This window comes from Trifolium pratense, linkage group LG4 (genome assembly GCF_020283565.1).
Source record: "Trifolium pratense cultivar HEN17-A07 linkage group LG4, ARS_RC_1.1, whole genome shotgun sequence".
NCBI classification, from domain to species: domain Eukaryota; kingdom Viridiplantae; phylum Streptophyta; class Magnoliopsida; order Fabales; family Fabaceae; genus Trifolium; species Trifolium pratense.
Window position 1 is genome coordinate 23,361,705 of NC_060062.1, and position 19,875 is coordinate 23,381,579.

Below are 19,875 nucleotides of genomic sequence, written 5' to 3' on the forward strand. Positions count from 1 at the left end.
CCCGAACGGTTTGTGTCAATCCACTAAATCGACTCGGGATATCGACTGACGCGGATTATTATGGTGGCCCACCCCTTGTTTGTTGAAATGTTCGCGGAGACATCATCATCACGATTCTGGACGGCAACGCGCGCCGTTTCGGCGTGATTCGACACTTGCATGCTCCTTGCGTCGACTTGTGGGCTCCCCATTCGACCCGTCTTGAAACATGGATCAAAGAGTCTGACTTGTGTGCGAGTCAGCGAACATTTTCGCTAATTGGAGGGATCCTCTTGTGGGTTGCATCGCTAGCCGACCCCAATCTTCTGTGAAGGGTTCGAGTGAGAGCATAGCATTCCTGTTAAGACCAAAAAGATGGAGAATGACGGTAACTCTGCAAGTGCACAAAATCGCTACCAAATAATAAAGTGATAAGTTATCATTCTCCACAAGGATTGTGCCAAAGTTACTAGTTTCGCTTAGGAATATGGATAGTTGTCTTCCTTTGTTTGTTTAAGAAGATATCTTTGCGGGTACTTTAGTAAATACAGGAAATATATGCAGAAATTAAATGACTGAAAAGTAAATGTTGTGTGTGTGACCACACGGGGTGGTTAAGTGTGGTTGGATCCCTCCCTTACTCCTGTTTGGTTGCTCAATTATTTCTCTCTCCTAGGATTTAGACTATTGAAAATAGGTGCGATGTATTTATTATTTGTGTCTATTTTTATTACAAGCTTCTACAGAGCCTAGTTAAAGGTTACCCTACTTTATTTAGACACCCTGATTCAGAACTCCATTTTTTCGTTAAAACTTTGGTCTCATCGCCCTAGGGACCCTTAAATTATAAGTTGTAACGTTTGCCTAAAACTAGTCACCTACCCACAGACATACTCTACAAGGTAGAATTTAACGTTCTATTCCAATCTTATACTAAGACCGCATATATTGAATTTAATGCTCTCATGTAGGCCTTAGCACGCTGTCCTTCGGTCGGGATTACTAACTTCGTTTCCTATTCGATATCCACTAGGTCCTTCGATATCCACTAGGTCCTTAGTAGAAATAATTGAATTTATATAAACAACTAATATAAATAGTACAACCAAGCATTCGTAAGGGAGTTTCTCGACTCCACCTAACCTAGGAAAAATAAATTACAAATACAGAAAGAAAAGAACCTTATTGGCCTTGGAGTTCCTTGACCTCATTGCCTTCTCCTTAGAGTTCTCCTACTCTAGAGTGAATATTCAAAGTATTGAATATTTTGGAATGTTTGTGAATGAATAATAGTGGAGGAAGGAGGCTCTATTTATAGTTTTACAGCTAGGATTTTTTGCTTATTTTTCAAGTCATCATAGTGCCACGATGACAAGCCATCGTGCCACGATGGTAAAGATTTTCAGCAGATTTTCTTCAATTTTAACCGTCTTCTCATCGCGCCACGTTGAACCTCATCGTGTGTACGATGGTGCGCTGCTTTATTCCATTTTTGCCCTTTTTTGCTGTTTTTTCCACTTTTCTTGCTTCTGGTCCTTGTGTCTTCACTTTTCCCGATATTTGCTTGCTTTTGGTCTTTAATTACTATAAAAACTACTCTAATCTACTACTAAAAACATCATATAATTGGTTGTCATCAGTGAACTAGATAATTGGGTCAATTTGAATTTAAAATTTACAATCGATTTATTTTTTAACCTGATTATAATAATTATTAAAATTTAAGACAGTGTAATTTTAAAATAATTTTTTATATTAATTTAAATTAATTAAGGCTATGTTTGACAACAAAATAATGGATGAGCTTATAGCGAATAACTATTTTATAATGCTTAAATTAGCTGATTAAATTTATATTTTTTTCATAAAATTAGTGGTTGAATTTGTTTATAAATAATAATTAATGACAGAAAAAATGTATATATATATATATATTAATATTTAGTTATTCTAAGTAATTAAAATGACGGGGTAAATAAATATTTTAAGTAAAATGTATAATTTTTTTTTTAATTTTTAGTTATTTTAAGTAAAATGAATAAGGGCTCTCGTTTGAATTGACTTATTTTTTAACTTATACAAAATAACTTAAGAAAATAAATAAATATTCATGTGTTATTTATAATCTTGTCATAGTAGTTTATAAAAAAAAAATTTATGAAGATACAATTTTCGCTAGTGAAAACTTATAAATTAACATAAAAGTTTATTTATTTGCACAAAGTATTTTTCATAAGCTTAAAAATAAATCAAAATAAACTAAAGGCGGTAAAAATAAGTTATTGCTCGTTTTTTTTCAAGAAAATGGTTAATCCTCGTGAATTTATAAGCTACTATAAGTTATAACTTACTATAAGCTCAAAGTTATCAAAGAGTCCATTAATTTTTTATAATTAAATTATATTTTACTAGTTCTAAACACAATAAACAGACTAATAATTTATTTCAATATATTTTAATTACATATAGAAATATAAAAAATGAAACTTTAATTAGTATATTTTTCAAAGAACAAATATGGCGTTTGTAAACTTTGAGAAGATGAACAGCACACTTAATTGATCATAGGAATTGCTAAAAGTTGCAATTAATGTATTTAGGCTGAATATGTAATTATACATAATATCACGTACTAATCTACTATAAATAATAGTGGTGGCACAAATTTCTAGTTTGACAACTTGGATGGGTAGTAGCATGGGTAAGGATATCAATGGGTAGATAAGAATTTGCCTATATATAGGACTAAAGATCAGAAAAAAGGATTCAACAACTTTTGGAGAGAGAGAAAAATTGATTACGCACACAAGGTGCTGCGGAGATTGAAGGCAAATCTTGTGCAACTGAAATCAATAGCAGATTAAAGAAAAATTATTGCTTCCTGGTAATGTTCTTCTTTTATATGTTCTATAAACATGTAATTAACATCTTCAGATTAGCGATTTTAAATGATTCTCTGTAAAACTATTTAAACCTATCACGGCTAACCCTAGGTTTTATGACTTGAACTAAATTAACTGTTTGCCAATCATAATTGCTTTAGGAATAAAGAATTAGTTGGTATGATTGAGAATTTAACGTTCAATAAAGCTTTAATTTGATAGTATTAGTTTCACCTAAGAAATTAGGGTACTTTATTAGATAAAAGGGATCATGAGCCAAATAATTGGACTTAATCTAAATTGTTAAATTATCGTAACTATTAGCGTTTGGTTGTTGAGAATTAGAATCTAAAGTAACAAATAGAGATACAGAGAGGATTCGAAACAATCCCTCGTTTCTCTCAATTGAAAAATTTTCGATTCAATTACCTGCAATTTATATTATTGTTAATGTTATTCCAAAAATCTGAAAACTCCCCCTTGCACTTTAATTATTAATCTGAATTAATTTAATTGTTTTGTCGAGATTGAAACGATTTCTGTGAATACGAACTTTGATTTTATTACTTGACGACAGTTTAATTCACTTGATAAATTATTCATCAGTTCAAGCGAGACTTGAACTTCATTTGTTCATTATTTGTTTTGAATAGTAGTTCAATTAAGCAGGGAAGAGAACATTGATTACGGTGGTTGATGGTTGAATTAACATCACCATCATCAATTTAAAAGCAATTAAGAATTGTTGTGTGTAACTAAAATAATCACATTCAAAGTCTGAAAAATTGGTTTGATTATGTGCTGTGGGGTGCGTTTGAAGCAAAACGCAGAGCGTTTTAGGAGTTATAAAGCACGGACACAAACACATCGACATCGATAAAAATTTAGAAAAATAACATAATTTAGTGTAATTATAAGTGTCCGTGTCGGACACGGATACCGACACGTGTCTGAGGATTGTCGGTGCTTCCTAGTTTATGAGAGCATTTTTTTGCGTTCCAGAGTCCGGGAAAAACGCATAGCGAATTATCACAAACACAAGGAGTTTTGTTTTGGAATTTGGGTGGTTTATTGGTCTCAATTTTTATACCATATTTAAGTTGGGTTTAAATATGAAAATGATCCCTGCAATTACGACTTGCTTTGATTTTAATTTCTATAAAAAAAAGTCTGATTTTAGTGTCGGCAAAATCTCAAAACTTTTAAAAAGGTCTCTTACCTAGAATTTTTGTTGACATGTCCAATTTATAATGATTTAGCAGATGCTTCCTGTACTTCTTTGCTGGCGTGGCTTTAAATATTTCATTTTTAATTTAAAATTATCATTTCTATTTAACTTTTCAATTTTAAAATACATTTTTCGTTTTTAATAAATGTTTGAATTTTTTTTATTTAAAAAAAGACGTAAAAAACTGATTATTAAAATAGAATGGGAAAACATTGAAACTCATTATTAGGGTTTCTTCCAGCATATCACACTTGAGTGGGAGATTGTTGTGGAAAGTGTGAGTGATTTAGAGCAACTACAACGGTGGTTGCTTAGTGCCTACATGGATACATTAGTTCTCTGTTTCAAGTTTTTCAGCTTTGAAGTATATACAGGTGGCGTTCTCATTGCTTAATATTTTGTGTCAGTTGCTTTCTGAAGCAATGAAAGGGATGTGTTGCTTATCATTAAAAAAATAATAAAAGCTTGGCAGCTTGCTACAATCTCAAACGGAATTCATAGATGAGGAGAGAAAAAAAACCAGATCAGCCTAATAAATCCTTGCTGCAATCTCAAACGAAATCCGAAAATATATAAATTAATTTGTTGTGAGTTACAGATTTGTTGTGAGATCTATAGAAATGGAGAAAGAGAATAATAAATCCAAAAAATAGATTTATAAATGTCTAAAAAAAATAGCAGATCTATGGAGGAAGAGAATCATAGATTTAGATTTGTTGTGAGTTATCAATTGAAGAGGAGTTTGAAAGTGTTTTGTTTTGTGGTGAGATTTTGAGAAATTGATTAATGGAGTTGGAGTGTGGTGTCCAACTCATTTGTGAAGTTGTTCTTAAGTCAAATGTGGATGATCCCCCGGCTGCCCCCTCGTGATGACCAACAGTGGTATCAAAGACGATGGTTCGACGAAGGGTGGAACTAGCTCCTTGTATCGAAAGTCTTCCTGAAAAAGGTGGTCAGGCGGCAGGTCCCGTTGAGCAGTGTAGCTAACGGCGGTACAAGTGTAAGATGAAAAAAACTTCCGCGTGAGGGGGAGCATATCCAAGAATGGATGGACTCACACTTGAGGGGGAGATTGTTGTGGCAAGTGTGAGTGGTTAAGTCTCACATTGCTTAGAAAAGTGGAGGTTGAACACTTTAAGGTTTTGGGTTAAAGTATGATGTCCAACTCACTTGTGAAGTTGTTCTTGAGCCCAATGTGGATGATCCCCCAGCTGCCCCCTCATGATGATCCAACATGAACTAAAGCTGAGGATTTAATTATGCTATGTAAAGAGAAGGAGAAGAATAAATGAGATGATGACAAGGTGTTGATGATAGTTGATGAATGTGTGGGATTAAGGAAATATACGAGGAGTTGAAGAAGCGTTCATTATCGAGAGTGGGTTCATGGAGTTGTAGCATTGTAGTTGTCGTTGGTCTCAAAACTCTCACTACTTTTAGTTTTAGTTTTTTGTTTTTTAATAATCAGTATTTTACGTTTTTTTTTTTTAAAAATTCAAACATTTATTAAAAATGAAAATGTATTTTAAAATTTGAAAAGTCAAATAAAAATGATAGTTTTAAATTAAATGTTTAAAGCCACGTCAGCAAAGAAGTACATTCAGCATCTGCCAAATCATTATAAATTGGACATGTTAACAAAAATTTTAGGTCATAAACTTTTTTACAAGTTTTGAGATTTTGCATTTTCATGTTTAAGCCTTTAAGTTAGTTTAAGTCATTTTTTGACAAGGAACTTCATTTCTAGAGTGAGAACTTTAGCGTTGGTCTCTGCTGCAATGCCTGCTGCAAATATGACAGCCCTTAGATTAATCAAATGGCCATGATATAAGATTAAAAATCTGATATAAGATTAATGCTATGTACCAAAATCTGATTTCTATGGCTTCTTCTTTGCTTGAAATGTGGCTACTGTACATATCACGCTCATCTCTGCAAATCATTTGGATATTCCAATTTCTTGTACTACTCTCAAAATCAATTTTCATTTCAATTATAAGTAGACACTTAAAAGAAACAAGGTAATCTTACTCAATTATTCCTACTTAATACTCTTTTCAGCGTTAATTATAAGTAAAAATTACTTTTTAGATTCATTAAATAAAGGATGAATTTGGTCTATAATGTAGTTCAGATTCATCAATTATTCAATGAATCTGAAAAGTAACTTTTGCTTATAATTAAGGATGGAGGAAGTATGATTCATGATTTTAATTAAAAAAATGTTTTGGTAACTGATTGTATAGAGAAATATGGACGTGTGGCTTAAGAAATAATAAAAGGGGGTGGATATACATCTTTCAATTGGCACATTCAGATTGAAATATAAGCCAATTTTACTCTTCCCTCAGATATGATTCATATCTCGGAAGAACTTGTTGAATCCCGAAAGATTATTAATTCTTGCTAGCTCTGTTACTTTTGGAAGATTTGCGTTTATGAGGCGTGCACGCCTCAGGTATTGTTTGTATTTTGCAGCTGAGGATTGTTTAATTTGCTATTAGCAACATCAAGTTATTGCAATATCAAAGATAAGTTTCCTGAACTTTGATCTTTATTTTCTTTAATTCCGGTCAATATATTTAATTGATATTTATATTTATATGTTTATTATATTGATGTAATTCTAGGTCCAATTTTACAACAAAGTCTGCAACCTATATACGATTTATAGCTTCTTCTTTCATTATGATTCATTTTTTTATTTGTTTTTTTACGATTTATCATTTTGTTTTGTTGAAATTGATTCCTTGATTTGATTTTATTTGTTTATATTGATTATTGATTCAATGTTTTCATAGGAGAAATTTGTATGCTTTTATTTCTTTATTCAGATTTGCTTATCATTTTTTTCATTATAGTAACTTAATTTGTTTTTTTTTTCTTGTTTGAAATTCATGGAGTATTTTGTAATATTAAAAATCCATAAAGTATATCGAAACCTTGAAAACCTGTGTTATAAATCCGTTAAAATCATGTATCGAGATTCTTGATTGTAAAAAGTCATTTTAAAAAAATCTTTTCAAATCTCACAAAGTCAATATAATCTCGCAAAATCTTTTAAAATCTTCAATGTTTTTTTGTTAAAATAGTGTTTTCAAAATCTCAATCGATTACACCCCTAAGTACACCTAAATCACGTTGCTAGTAAACAAGTTCTATATATAAATAATTATGCATGATCATTGGTCACTTAGCTTGTACATCAATCCAATTTATTAATGGGAACAACAATTTAATATAAAATTACAATTACAAATTAAACGTGTAACACATGAAATTAATAATCAAAATGAAAAGCAAACAAGAAATACAGATCAAATTAGTAAAGAAAGAAATTACATTGTAGGTGTGGTGTGCACTAGTAGAAAAATAAAATTAGAGAGGTGATATTCGTCGCTAATGTATTAATATTCTGTAACAAACACTTTTAGTGGTGACTTTAGCGACGACCCAAGAATAAGGTGACTTAGTTGAGCTGGGCTAGCAATCATGATAAAATGAAAGAATAGTGTATATAGTCTGAACAATAGTTAGAACAAAAAAGATTATTCCAACAACAAGAGACACCATAGTCCAAGGGTTCCTAAAATAGGTTTCGATGAGACTAGCACGCCAACGTTTCCATGGTTTAGTACCACAAAAGTAATATATATCCGCCGTCACGTTATATATTTTTTTATCGTATGCTTTTGGGATTTCTTTGGACATTGAGTTGAACAATTCGGCAACAGTTTCATCTGTCCCAAAAGTGTTCACTAGGATCCCCTTTCCATAGAGGATTGAAACATCCGCCACACTATCAACAATGGCGTCCATAAACAATATAAACGATGTTATCTCGTTACCAGCTCCATTGTGGAGGCGCTCGAATGCCATGAGGTTAAGGAACATGTATTCTGTGTTATCGTCTATGATCAATCTTGGGAGCCAAAGAACACCTTCGCTGAACCAAAAATCCCTGAGGCTACTTGTTTTACTTTTATGGAAATGTATTCCAGACTCTTGGACTCTTGGAAATGTATTCCAGCCTAATTTTTTTGAAATATCTTCTTCTCTTTGCTGCGCCCTTGTTAATTTGGGGATGGGTGTTGTGTGACTTGGTTCTTGTATCAAAGTTTTTCTGTACAAGTCCAATATATGCATGCATTTCCCCAACTCTATGATTTTCTCGTTAGAGGGGGTATCTTCTATGAATATTGGGTTTAACAACTTTATGATTTTCATGTTTAACTCATGATGATCTCCCTGTAATGTTTCATACAAATTTCAGCGTTAGATAATCAACCAACATTTATTATATCTATAAATTGGAAAAAATATAATGGTATTTTGTTTTTCAAAAATGTTATTCAAACAACAATTTTCTAACAATTATACAAAAACTATACACTTTTCTAACCATTTTCTGTTTCCGTGGTGTGAGTAGTATAAAGAAAAGTTGTTCCCATAACGCATATGTTTTTTTAGAGGCATCTAAAATTGTAGGGACGTACCCTATTTTTTTCCCGAAGAATAAAACTGGCCATATTGGTACTCTTATAAGCCAATAAATTGGTACTTTTCTTTTATTACTAGACAACAACATAATATTAGAAAAAATTATAATGAAAAACAACATAATATTAACAATACTTATTTTATTGTTAAAATATATTATCTAAATAATTGTAAAATGTTACCTATTTTTTATTTATTATTATTTTTATCTATAAAAAATTTAGTGTGAGTGGATGATGTCTCGGTTTAAGGTAGGAAAGTCATAGTGCTTTAGAATAATTATAAATATAATTGCATTTACCTCTTTCCAAGAGGAACAAGATATGTCTTTATACTACTAGACCAATTGCGAATTCTTAGAATTAGCTAAGATTATTTAAATATAAAGTATTGACCAATAATTTTATAACTGAACAAATTAGAAAAATACAAAAAATAAAATTTTGAATGACAAATAAAAAAATGACATAAATAAAGAAGACCATTAATTACCTCACCCGCAAACTCACTTAATATATGAAGAACTATCATAGGTATTTGATTCTCAAGTATAAGCATGTCACGCTCTACAAATGGCAACACATGAAGATTCCTGATGACAAATCGTCACACTCTCTAATCCATGCCTATTTTAGCAACATTAGATACATTTTAGTAGGTTTTTAGCAATAAATATAAGAGAAATCTAACCATAAGCTTGATTACTTGTTTTGCAAGAAAACAGGAAAAATTGCAGGAAATGGAGGACTTTCACTACGCTGGGGGCGTAGCCCATCACGCGCCGCGTGATGGAGCTCACAGGGAGCCAAGATTTTTACTCTGATCACGCGCGGCGTGATACCTGACCACGCGCGGCGTGATGCTCTGATCAAAAGAAGATTGCTCTCTGACTTGATCACGCGCCGCGTGATACCGTTATCACGCGCGGCGTAGTTGATGGATTTGCAACCACGCGCGGCGTGATAGATCTGGCGTGCGGCGTAGTTGCATTCTGTATATATAGTTTCTGCATAATTCTGTTTTGGGGTTGGAAAATTCTGCAACTTTGATCTACATTCTGGGTTTGGAAACTTCAAGATTGGGATTCAAGACTCCAGAGGATAGCTCCAAGCACATCGATAGCATGGATTCACAAGCCATGACGTTGAAGCTCGGAAGCGAACGAAGGAAGATGAGGAGCTAAGCTTCTTTGGAGGTAGGATCTAGGATAGCTTAGGATGTAGATAAATCTCATGTAATCTGCTTAATTGTAAGAATCTACTCTTTTCATAGTGTTTACTTAATGCAATTCGTCTCTTAATGCTTTATGATCCTTCATTAGTGTTGTAATGATTTCGAGTTAAGTCACGTGCGAGAGTATTGATTTAATTTCTGAACTGAATTGCATTGAGCACTCGAGTGTCTCCGGTCGAGAGATTGAGGCATAGAGTGCAGCGAACGATTGACGCGCGTTAATATCATTCGTTGTAGGTAGCTTCCGCCCGAGAGATCGGGGGAGTATCGACAACGAATAGAGTGGATTTTGACAAGAGATTGCGATTCACTAATTTGTCGATCTAGTTGTGAACACTTGAGTAGATTCCTATGGTATAGTAGATTGCATGTGGTTTAGCTATAGACTAGGCGATTCCGATGATTCTACCTCGCCTTTCCATTATATCAAAGCACGTTTTCTAACGATTCATCACTCAACATACCCCCAATTTATGTGTATTTTCTGCATAATGTCTATGAGCACTATTCGACTAGTTTAATCACACAATCCCTGTGGATCGATATTTTTATTACTACGTGGTAATTCGTTCACTTGCGAAATAATCCATCAAGTTTTTGGCGCCGTTGCCGGGGATTGTGATTGATTCGACAAAGGCGATAGTGTTCATATTTTCTGTGTTTTCTTTATTTTTCTGTTTGATATTTTTCCTACCGGAGCGTTCTACTTGTGTGTTTCCTTGTGCATGCGGAGAACAGGTCCAGTTGAGCTACAATTCGATCCCGAAATTGAAAAGACAGCTCGCGTAATTCGGAAGGCAACAAGGGAAGCTCAAGCGTCAAGAGAACAAGCTTTGCTAGGTGGCACACCGGACTGTCAAGGACAGATCTCAGCCACTATGGAAGAAGAACAGGTTCCACCGGTTCCACAACCACCAAGACGTACTCTCGGTGATTATGGGAGAAGAGACAACGACGCGTTGGCAAATCAAGGGTTTCAGCCGGCGAATCCTGTCTCATTCGACATCAAGAACACGGTCCTTTCCGCCCTAAAAGAGAATCCTTATTCAGGTTCGGAAGCTCAATGCCCGAACTTACACTTGTCTCACTTCTATGAAGCCTGCGACTATACCGATCCACCGGGGGTGAGCGAATCGGACAAAAGACTGAGGTTATTCAAACATTCTCTCACCGGCCGTGCTAAAGATTGGTTAGACACGATACCCGCCGGAACGATTGAGACTTGGAGACAGCTGGAGCGGAAGTTCTTAGATCGTTACTTTCCCATTCACAAGTTTCTAGAAAGAAGGGCTGAAATTAGCAACTTCGAGCAAGCAGATGGGGAAACGTTGTATGATGCTTGGGAGAGGTTCAAAGTTTGTCTTAAAAGGTGTCCGAATCACGGTTTCGATGGCCACAACCAGATGCAAATGTTTACCCAAGGTTTGAGGGCTCAAACGCGAATGATACTTGACGCATCAGCCGGTGGTTCGTTGAAGAACCGTGACGAAACTGAAGCAAGAGAATTGGTGGAAAGCATGGCTCAAAACGAGTATAGAGCTACTAATGATAGAGGAGCCAAAAAGAAAGGCGGAGTGTTGGAATTGGATACTCAAACAGCACTATTGGCACAGCAAAAGCTCATGACTAGCCAAATGGAAGCAATGATGAAGCTGCTGTCCAATCCACAAGTTCCATCTTCTCCAATAGGTAAAATTGACAATGTGCGCTGTGATTTTTGTTTGCAGGACCACCCAAATGGCGGATGCTTCCCGGAGGGTTCAGAGGAGGCTCGCTACTTGGCCAATTTTCGGAAGCCGTACAACAACAATAACAACGGTTCCGGGTGGGGGAACGGTATGCAAGGTCAAGGTGCACCGCAACAGCAGCAAAGGCCTCCATCAAGGATGTAAGAGACTCTAAATCAGTTCATGCTCATGACCCAAAGCAACTTCGAAGCGATGAAATCAAGTCAAGCAACCTCTAACAAGAATCATGAAGCATCTATCAAGAATCTTGAGGTTCAAATGGGTCAGCTCTCAAGGCAGTTTTCAATGTTGCAAAACCAAGGAGGTTTCGGTGGAAACACTCATGATAATCCGAAAAATGAAACTTGCAATGGAATCACTTTGAGGAGTAGAGAGATACCGGAAAGGCCAGCTGTGGAGAAGCCCTTGAAAAAGAAGGTCAATGAGGGAGAAGTTGAAAATAAGCAAGAGGTTGAAGTCGAAAAGGAGAGACTTGAAGGAGAAGTAGAAAATGAAAATATGTCTAAGGAAGTGGAGATTAGTGAGGATGAGAAAGAAGAAGTTGAAAAACAGAGGGAGATAAAAGAAAAAGAGAGTAAGAATGTTGAGAAAGGTAAAGGAGTTGATGAATCGCCGTATGCTAGGATGCATTTTCCTAGGAGAAAGAAAGTTAAGAATCTTGAGCGGGAGAAGGAGTTCAAGAAGTTCATGAAGGTGTTGAACAAGCTTGAGATGGCTATACCATTAGTGGAGGCATTGGAGCAAATGCCAAGTTATGCAAAGTTTTTGAAGGAGCTGCTCACAAAGAAAAGGAAACCATTAGATGATGAAATGGTAAGTATGACGGAAGAGTGCAGCGCCCTCATTCAACGGAAGCTACCTCAGAAAAAGAAAGATCCGGGGAGCTTTACAATTCCATGTTCCATTGGAACGCTCACCATTGAAAAAGCTTTGTGTGATTTGGGTGCTAGCATTAATCTAATGCCGTTATCAATGATGAAGAAGATACCGGGAGCGGTAGCAAAGCCGACAAAGATGAGTCTCTCTTTGGCGGATAGATCGGTTGTGCATCCGGAAGGTATTCTCCATGATGTGTTGGTTAAAGTTGCTGGGTTTGTGTTTCCCGCAGATTTTGTGGTCTTAGACATAGAAGAAACTAGGGAGTGAGAACCTTTGCTACTTGGCAGACCCTTCTTAGCAACTAGCCGTGCCCTAATCGATGTAGAGATGGGCGAACTCATGCTAAGGACCGATGATCAGCAGGTTACATTCAATGTCTTTGATAAGATGGAGTGTGATGATGGAGACCCACAATGTTTTAAAATCCAGGTCTATGATCATATTGTTAAAAATGCCCTTAAGTTACCTTGGAATGCACACTACTTGCCACATGGTGGCACTTCTTCTCCATGACCCTTAGGGGCATGGAACGTCAAGCATCGGGACGTTAAACAAGCGCTGGTTGGGAGGCAACCCAACGGTTTCTAATGTTTTAGTTTGTTTTGTTTTGAAGTATGTAGGTAGGTGTGTAGCAGAAGCAAGGACGGAAGCAAAACAGGGCAGAACAGAGTTCTACTACGCCGGGGGCGCAGTACAATCACGCGCGGAGTGATCCTTCAACACAGAGGAAGGGGTTTTTCAGAATCTATTACGCGCGGCGTGGGGATGCATCACGCGCTGCGTGAAACCTGGAAGAATTATGGGCTCTCTGACTAGTGCTACGCGCCGCGTGATGATGAGTACGCGCGGCGTGGCCTTTAGGAAAGAAGTTCTTGACCGTTACAATTGGTACTACGCGGGGCGTAGGAATGGTCACGCGCGGCGTGGCTGCACAGGAAAGCGTGTAAAATTTGAATTTCTTCATCTTCTCAACCACTCCATCCGTCCCATCATCAATCCACACGTCCTCTCACACGAAAAACTCCATTGTTAACCCATTTTCATCTTTCAAACCTCTCCAATTTCATTTCTAAACACCTCCAATCATCCCACTCCTTCACATTCACATACCACCATATCACCCACTCCAATTCCACTTCCAATTCCTCATTTCACCATTTTCCCTAATTAACCCACTTCAATCTTCACAATATCAAGATGTTGACACGGCTAACCGGAAAGGGAAAGAAGAAGAGTGATGCTAATCCAACACAAGAGCCACCAAAGAAAGCAAGAACAAAGATGAGCGCAAGCAAGGGCCAATCTTCTCGGTCCGCGGAAGCATCCCCTCCTCGCCGGAGCAATGTGACTCAACCTCAGGTCCACCCCCACTTCATCAGTGCAGTTCATGAAAAAAGGTACACAAAAATCCAAACCTTTACTATTAATCAAGAAAAAGGTTTTGGAGAGGACTTGTTGAAGGGTGTTGCTGAATTAGGAAATGAGGTCAGGTCTAGAAAATGGGGGAAGTTTAATAAGTTGATGATTAAAGATGAAGCTAATCCAGGTAATCAGATGTGGGTAAGGGAGTTTCTCGCGAACGCTTATTTGCCTGACCAGTCGTCGGTTCCGGAGTTCTATTCGACGGTTAGGGGAATAAGAGTGTACTATTCCGCAGCTCACATTAATACATTATTGGGTTGTCGTGTGAGAGGTGCTTGTGAGTTGGTATCCGAGAAGGAACGAATTTCTAACGGTGGCCTTGCGGTGAGAGAAGAGTTAAAGGCGATTGTTTGTAGGCCTGGAGCTAGGTGGCTGTCGCACTCAGCCTCATCCCTTCCTACTAGGTTGAGTTTGACGAGTTTTAACCCCATTCACCGTGCTTGGGGTGAATTTTGGCTTAAGAATGTTAGAGTGGTTGGTAATAACTCTGAAATCCAGATTGATAATGTTGCTGCTGTTCGATTATTAGCTGATGGTCGTTATATCGATCTTGGTCTTTGGTTGCAAAGGGATTTACATGAAATGGCAAATAATAATAATCCGACTTTTACTTTGGGGCATTGCAACTTAATTGCTGCTTTGTGTAGAGCAAGCAATGTCCCTATGTGTGTGCAAGAAGGTGACTTACATCCCGTCCGTCCACTATCTTTATCATACTTTGAGAAGAGATTTGAGAGAGGTCCTATTGTGCCCCGAGGTGAGGGGAATGCTGCAAGAGAGGAAGCTTTGAGGGAAGAAGAAGAGATTAATCGGTTTGAAGAGGGTAACCATCCGGATCAACAGGGGGATACGGCATATGAGTCTCACGAAATACCGGCACATGCTCCTCCTCTTTATTCGCATGATGTTAACCAGCTGGCTTCAATGTTGCATCAGATGGAGATTTCTCAATATTCCGGGCTGCCGAATCTTTACTTTGATACCGCCTCTTCCATGTACACCGAGGCGATGACTTACCGATCTACCTTCCCTCCTCCTACTTTTGGGACTTTGTATCCCGTTGATACTGATTGGGAGGCGCATCAGGCGAGGGAGCTGACATCTTTTCAGGCCAGACAAGCGTACAATTCGGGTCTGAGAACTTCTGAGTTGGCTGAGATCGAGAGGCGACGCCGGGTTGAGCAGGATGAGGCTGCTGCTATGGAGAGGGAAATGCTGGATGTCGATGGGCTGAATCTGAACTTGAATAGCCCGTTCACAAACTACTTCACCGGCCATCCGGATGATACCGTTTGACGTTAGTGGTGATAATGTCTGCTGCTGCTGCTGCTACTATTCTACTACTCTATCTCTATCTTTACTTCATTGTCTATTTTACTTTCGTTGGTTTGTAATAATAATTTGATGTTGCTTGGATATTGGCTGGATGTTTTATTTGTGTACTCTGAATTTGAATCTTCTTTTGTTTGATTGTGGAATGGTTTTTATCTTTGGAGTTTGTTTCAATACTTTGGCATGTTCCTTCCAGTTACTTGAGTATCAATTACTTGATTTTCTCCGAGTGTGATATGTGAAACCTGCAGTGCAATAGCTTGTTGCACTAATGTGATCAAGAGGCAAAGGAAGGGAACGCACACTTTTTGATCGGATCTTTGGTTCGACCCAACCGAGAGGTATTGAGCCAAACACTCCTTTTTCTTCTATGTGTGATATCCACTCATGTATTGTCTCTCGATTTTGCTTGTCATCTTTGTATTTGATTGGTACTTTTGTAGCACACACGAGGCATGTTTCTTGGTACCTTTGAGCCTTTCTATCCACCCTTACATATAATTATCCTTTGCTTAACCAATTTGAGCTGAAAAAGAATATGTTATTTTTGCAAAACCTTAGGAAATTTTTGTTGAAAAAAAGGAATGACTTTCTTGGAGGTTAGGCACCTAATTAGTGGTTGATGCGCACGGCTCACCACTAAGTTTGGGGTTGCTCTTTGGAATTAGCAACAAATAAAGTTTGGGGTGAGGGTACTAGAGAACTTATAAAAGTTTTGATTGAATAATTTTTCAAAAATTTCAAAAATTGCAAGGCAAAGAAGAAGAGAAAAGAAAGAAAAAAAAAACAGGATGAATGAATGTGAAAAATAAAAAATCAAAAAAAAATATATAGAAAAGAAGTGATAGCCTTGAATTCAAAAGAATTGCAAAACTTTGTTTGATGATTTGAAAAAGTTCTCTAGTCCACTATTTTTCAAAAGGGGTTTGGTTTATGAAAATGTTCTTTGACTAATAGGGGGATCTAACTCCAAGTTTTTCTACTACTTATCCAAAATGTCACCATCCACCCTAGCCAAACCACGTTATAACCCTAAAAGACCTCTAATGTGTGTGCACAAAGTGAACCGAATGAATTCTTAGACTACTTGCAAAATTATTGTTGACTTGCATTGATGTGTTGATTTGAGTGAATTACCAAAAACTGAAGAGTGCATGTGAGTAGTGTGATGAAATCATTGAGCCTTGGTCGAAAAGTGTGAACTACTTGAAAATGTCTTGCGGGAACGATTGTGCAATTGAGCATTGTTTGCAGGTGGAGCATTGATCATCAGGTGATCCTCACGTATGTATGATTCGAGTGAATTTAAGGAAAATGCCAAGGTCTTGACACAAAAGCTTGAGGTAAAAGTTGTTTCCTTGAGGACAAGGAAAGGTTTAAGTTTGGGGTTGTGATGACAAATCGTCACACTCTCTAATCCATGCCTATTTTAGCAACATTAGATACATTTTAGTAGGTTTTTAGCAATAAATATAAGAGAAATCTAACCATAAGCTTGATTACTTGTTTTGCAAGAAAACAGGAAAAATTGCAGGAAATGGAGGACTTTCACTACGCTGGGGGCGTAGCCCATCACGCGCCGCGTGATGGAGCTCACAGGGAGCCAAGATTTTTACTCTGATCACGCGCGGCGTGATACCTGACCACGCGCGGCGTGATGCTCTGATCAAAAGAAGATTGCTCTCTGACTTGATCACGCGCCGCGTGATACCGTTATCACGCGCGGCGTAGTTGATGGATTTGCAACCACGCGCGGCGTGATAGATCTGGCGCGCGGCGTAGTTGCATTCTGTATATATAGTTTCTGCATAATTCTGTTTTGGGGTTGGAAAATTCTGCAACTTTGATCTACATTCTGGGTTTGGAAACTTCAAGATTGGGATTCAAGACTCCAGAGGATAGCTCCAAGCACATCGATAGCATGGATTCACAAGCCATGACGTTGAAGCTCGGAAGCGAACGAAGGAAGATGAGGAGCTAAGCTTCTTTGGAGGTAGGATCTAGGATAGCTTAGGATATAGATAAATCTCATGTAATCTGCTTAATTGTAAGAATCTACTCTTTTCATAGTGTTTACTTAATGCAATTCGTCTCTTAATGCTTTATGATCCTTCATTAGTGTTGTAATGATTTCGAGTTAAGTCACGTACGAGAGTATTGATTTAATTTCTGAACTGAATTGCATTGAGCACTCGAGTGTCTCCGGTCGAGAGATTGAGGCATAGAGTGCAGCGAACGATTGACGCGCGTTAATATCATTCGTTGTAGGTAGCTTCCGCCCGAGAGATCGGGGGAGTATCGACAACGAATAGAGTGGATTTTGACAAGAGATTGCGATTCACTAATTTGTCGATCTAGTTGTGAACACTTGAGTAGATTCCTATGGTATAGTAGATTGCATGTGGTTTAGCTATAGACTAGGCGATTCCGATGATTCTACCTCGCCTTTCCATTATATCAAAGCACGTTTTCTAACGATTCATCACTCAACATACCCCCAATTTATGTGTATTTTCTGCATAATGTCTATGAGCACTATTCGACTAGTTTAATCACACAATCCCTGTGGATCGATATTTTTATTACTACGTGGTAATTCGTTCACTTGCGAAATAATCCATCAATTCCCATGTTTACCAAACACAAGATCATTCTCACCATAGTCGTCAAATGGAATTTCAGAATTATCTACTCTCAAAAACTCCAAAATGAAGCAACCATCAAGAATCATCATTTGAATGAATTTTGGAGTGTCATTTGTCCAAATTAGATCTAGTGGCTTATACGAGTCTCTCAACTCTTGAGCCACTTGATCCAAGCATTGAAATAACAACTCAATAGGTTTCTTACATCTCTTTAAGAAATGAACAAGGACTCTATGCTTGTGTTCTTCCATAGCCTTTAATTTCTCCTCCCCATTATGGTAAGGACCAAAGGAAATTGCTCGTGGTTTGTAGGCTTTTTCGTTCAAATCCGTGATTTGTGAAGGTATTTTGTAAATTGAATGCTTCCTCCATTGTTCCTTCTCATCATGACCATTGTTCTTTACCTCCTCATTGATTTTATCCATCCACTCCATTTCTAATTCCATGTATGCCTAATATGTTTGGTCTATACCTATATATGCTACATTGCTAGTAATATACTCTCTCCGTCCAAAAATATAACCAAATACATTCACTTTTGTTGATCACCTTTTATTTACATTTTGAGACGGAGGGAGGGAGTATACTATTCATAATCCTATCTTACTATCAATGTCTAATTGGAATCTTGGCTTTATATTACTTTACTGTTGGAATTGCCTTTGAAATGATGCAGAAAAGCAGAAAACTGACCCTACCCCTGTGCTCCGCGCCATGCGCAATTGCTGTTTCAAGAATTGGTTTCTTGATCTGTTGGCTGCGCCATGCGCAGGAGGTGCTGCGCCATGCGTAGGTGACCTGCTATAAATGCGTGTTGCTGCGTTTTGCAGCCGTCAGGAAGAGAGAGAAGTGGAATTTTTAGGTCTTTTCAACATCAATCAAGCTAGGGTTCAAAAGGGGTTCTTTTGGGTACACTCTAGGGATTGAGAACTTATCTATTCCATCTTGTAATCATTATTGTTTGAATCTCTTGGTCACGGGAAGAGATTCAGGAAAATGGTAGAATTTAGGAAAACTCTAAATTCTTGCAACTCTTTGTGGTTGAATCTTTGTAATCAAGTTGAATCATTCACAATGGAACGGAGAGATCTCTCTCCCCCAGACTAGGTCATTATTGGACCGAACTGGGTAAACAATTATTCGTGTTTTTTATCGCTTTTGGTAGTTTAGCTTTTGTTGTTTTATTGCTCATCCATTTGATTTGGTTGCTTCAATCCATTTGTCCCACACACTAAGTATTATTGGTGGTTTTCGGTTCGAATTCACAACATTTACCAAAGATAATATTAAAATTGGATTAATCTTCTTTTAACAGGAAATTAAATAACTACTTTCGGAAAACTAAGTTAATTAACTTAATGCAAAGAAAAGAACTATTATCATAGCTTTTATATATTCCATCAATTCCTTCCATACTTTTTTACGGTACCTTATCATCTGGATGAAGAAAAGAATATCTGATTAAACCTCTCATTAACTACCTTATTGAACAAGTCGTTTTTTTCATCTAATAATTTTATTTTATTTTTACATCTAATAATTTTAGTTTTTTGCATATCATTTGATTGTTCTGGGATTGAAATTGAAGATGATGATGTTAGGTTGAAGATGGTCTCACATTACTACCTGATCCATATTTCCTTTTTTTTTAAAAAAAAAAGTTGATGGAAAAAAAAGTTGATGTGGCGGATGAGTCACTTAAGTGACTTGTCGCATCGGTGTTAACTTGGTCAAAATTGACCTTTTGCAAAAAGGATAAAGATAGAGGGCTAGAAGTGCTATTTTGAAACATAAGGGACGAAATCGCAATTTTTTGAAACTTAGGGGGTGTATTGAATTGAGATTTCATATATATGTTTTAGAATTGAAATAAGGATTTTAAGATTAAATATCTTACGAGAAAATGAAGAATTTATGGAGTTTGTAGTTTGAAGAAGGTGAGAAGAGTTCTCCAATGATGATTTTCGACCCTGTATCTTATGGTTGCAGTGGTCAGCAGGTTCTATATAGGATTGTTAGTATCCGAT

At 36.9% G+C, this 19,875-nt stretch overlaps 1 protein-coding gene across 1 annotated transcript; it reads right to left on the reverse strand.

The window, feature by feature from the left end:
• Positions 1-7,572: 7,572 nt before the first annotated feature.
• Positions 7,573-18,389, reverse strand: LOC123922320 (UPF0481 protein At3g47200-like). Its single transcript, XM_045975045.1, has 3 exons — positions 17,831-18,389; positions 9,082-9,181; positions 7,573-8,337 (listed from the first exon to the last, which is right to left on the reverse strand). The coding sequence occupies exons 1-3, from the start codon at positions 18,292-18,294 to the stop codon at positions 7,573-7,575; spliced, it is 1,329 nt and encodes a 442-aa protein (XP_045831001.1). The 5' UTR covers positions 18,295-18,389.
• Between the last annotated feature and the right edge of the window lie 1,486 nt (positions 18,390-19,875).

Excerpts from the sequence above, each read along its gene's own strand:
- LOC123922320 (XM_045975045.1), bottom strand. The coding sequence starts at position 18,294 with ATGGAATTAGAAATGGAGTGGATGGATAAAATCAATGAGGAGGTAAAG. Across the intron at positions 9,182-17,830 it reads CTTGTGTTTGGTAAACATGG|GAATCTTCATGTGTTGCCAT; the intron begins GAATTGATGGAT and ends ATTTGTCATCAG. Across the intron at positions 8,338-9,081 it reads TAAGTGAGTTTGCGGGTGAG|GGAGATCATCATGAGTTAAA; the intron begins GTAATTAATGGT and ends GAAACATTACAG.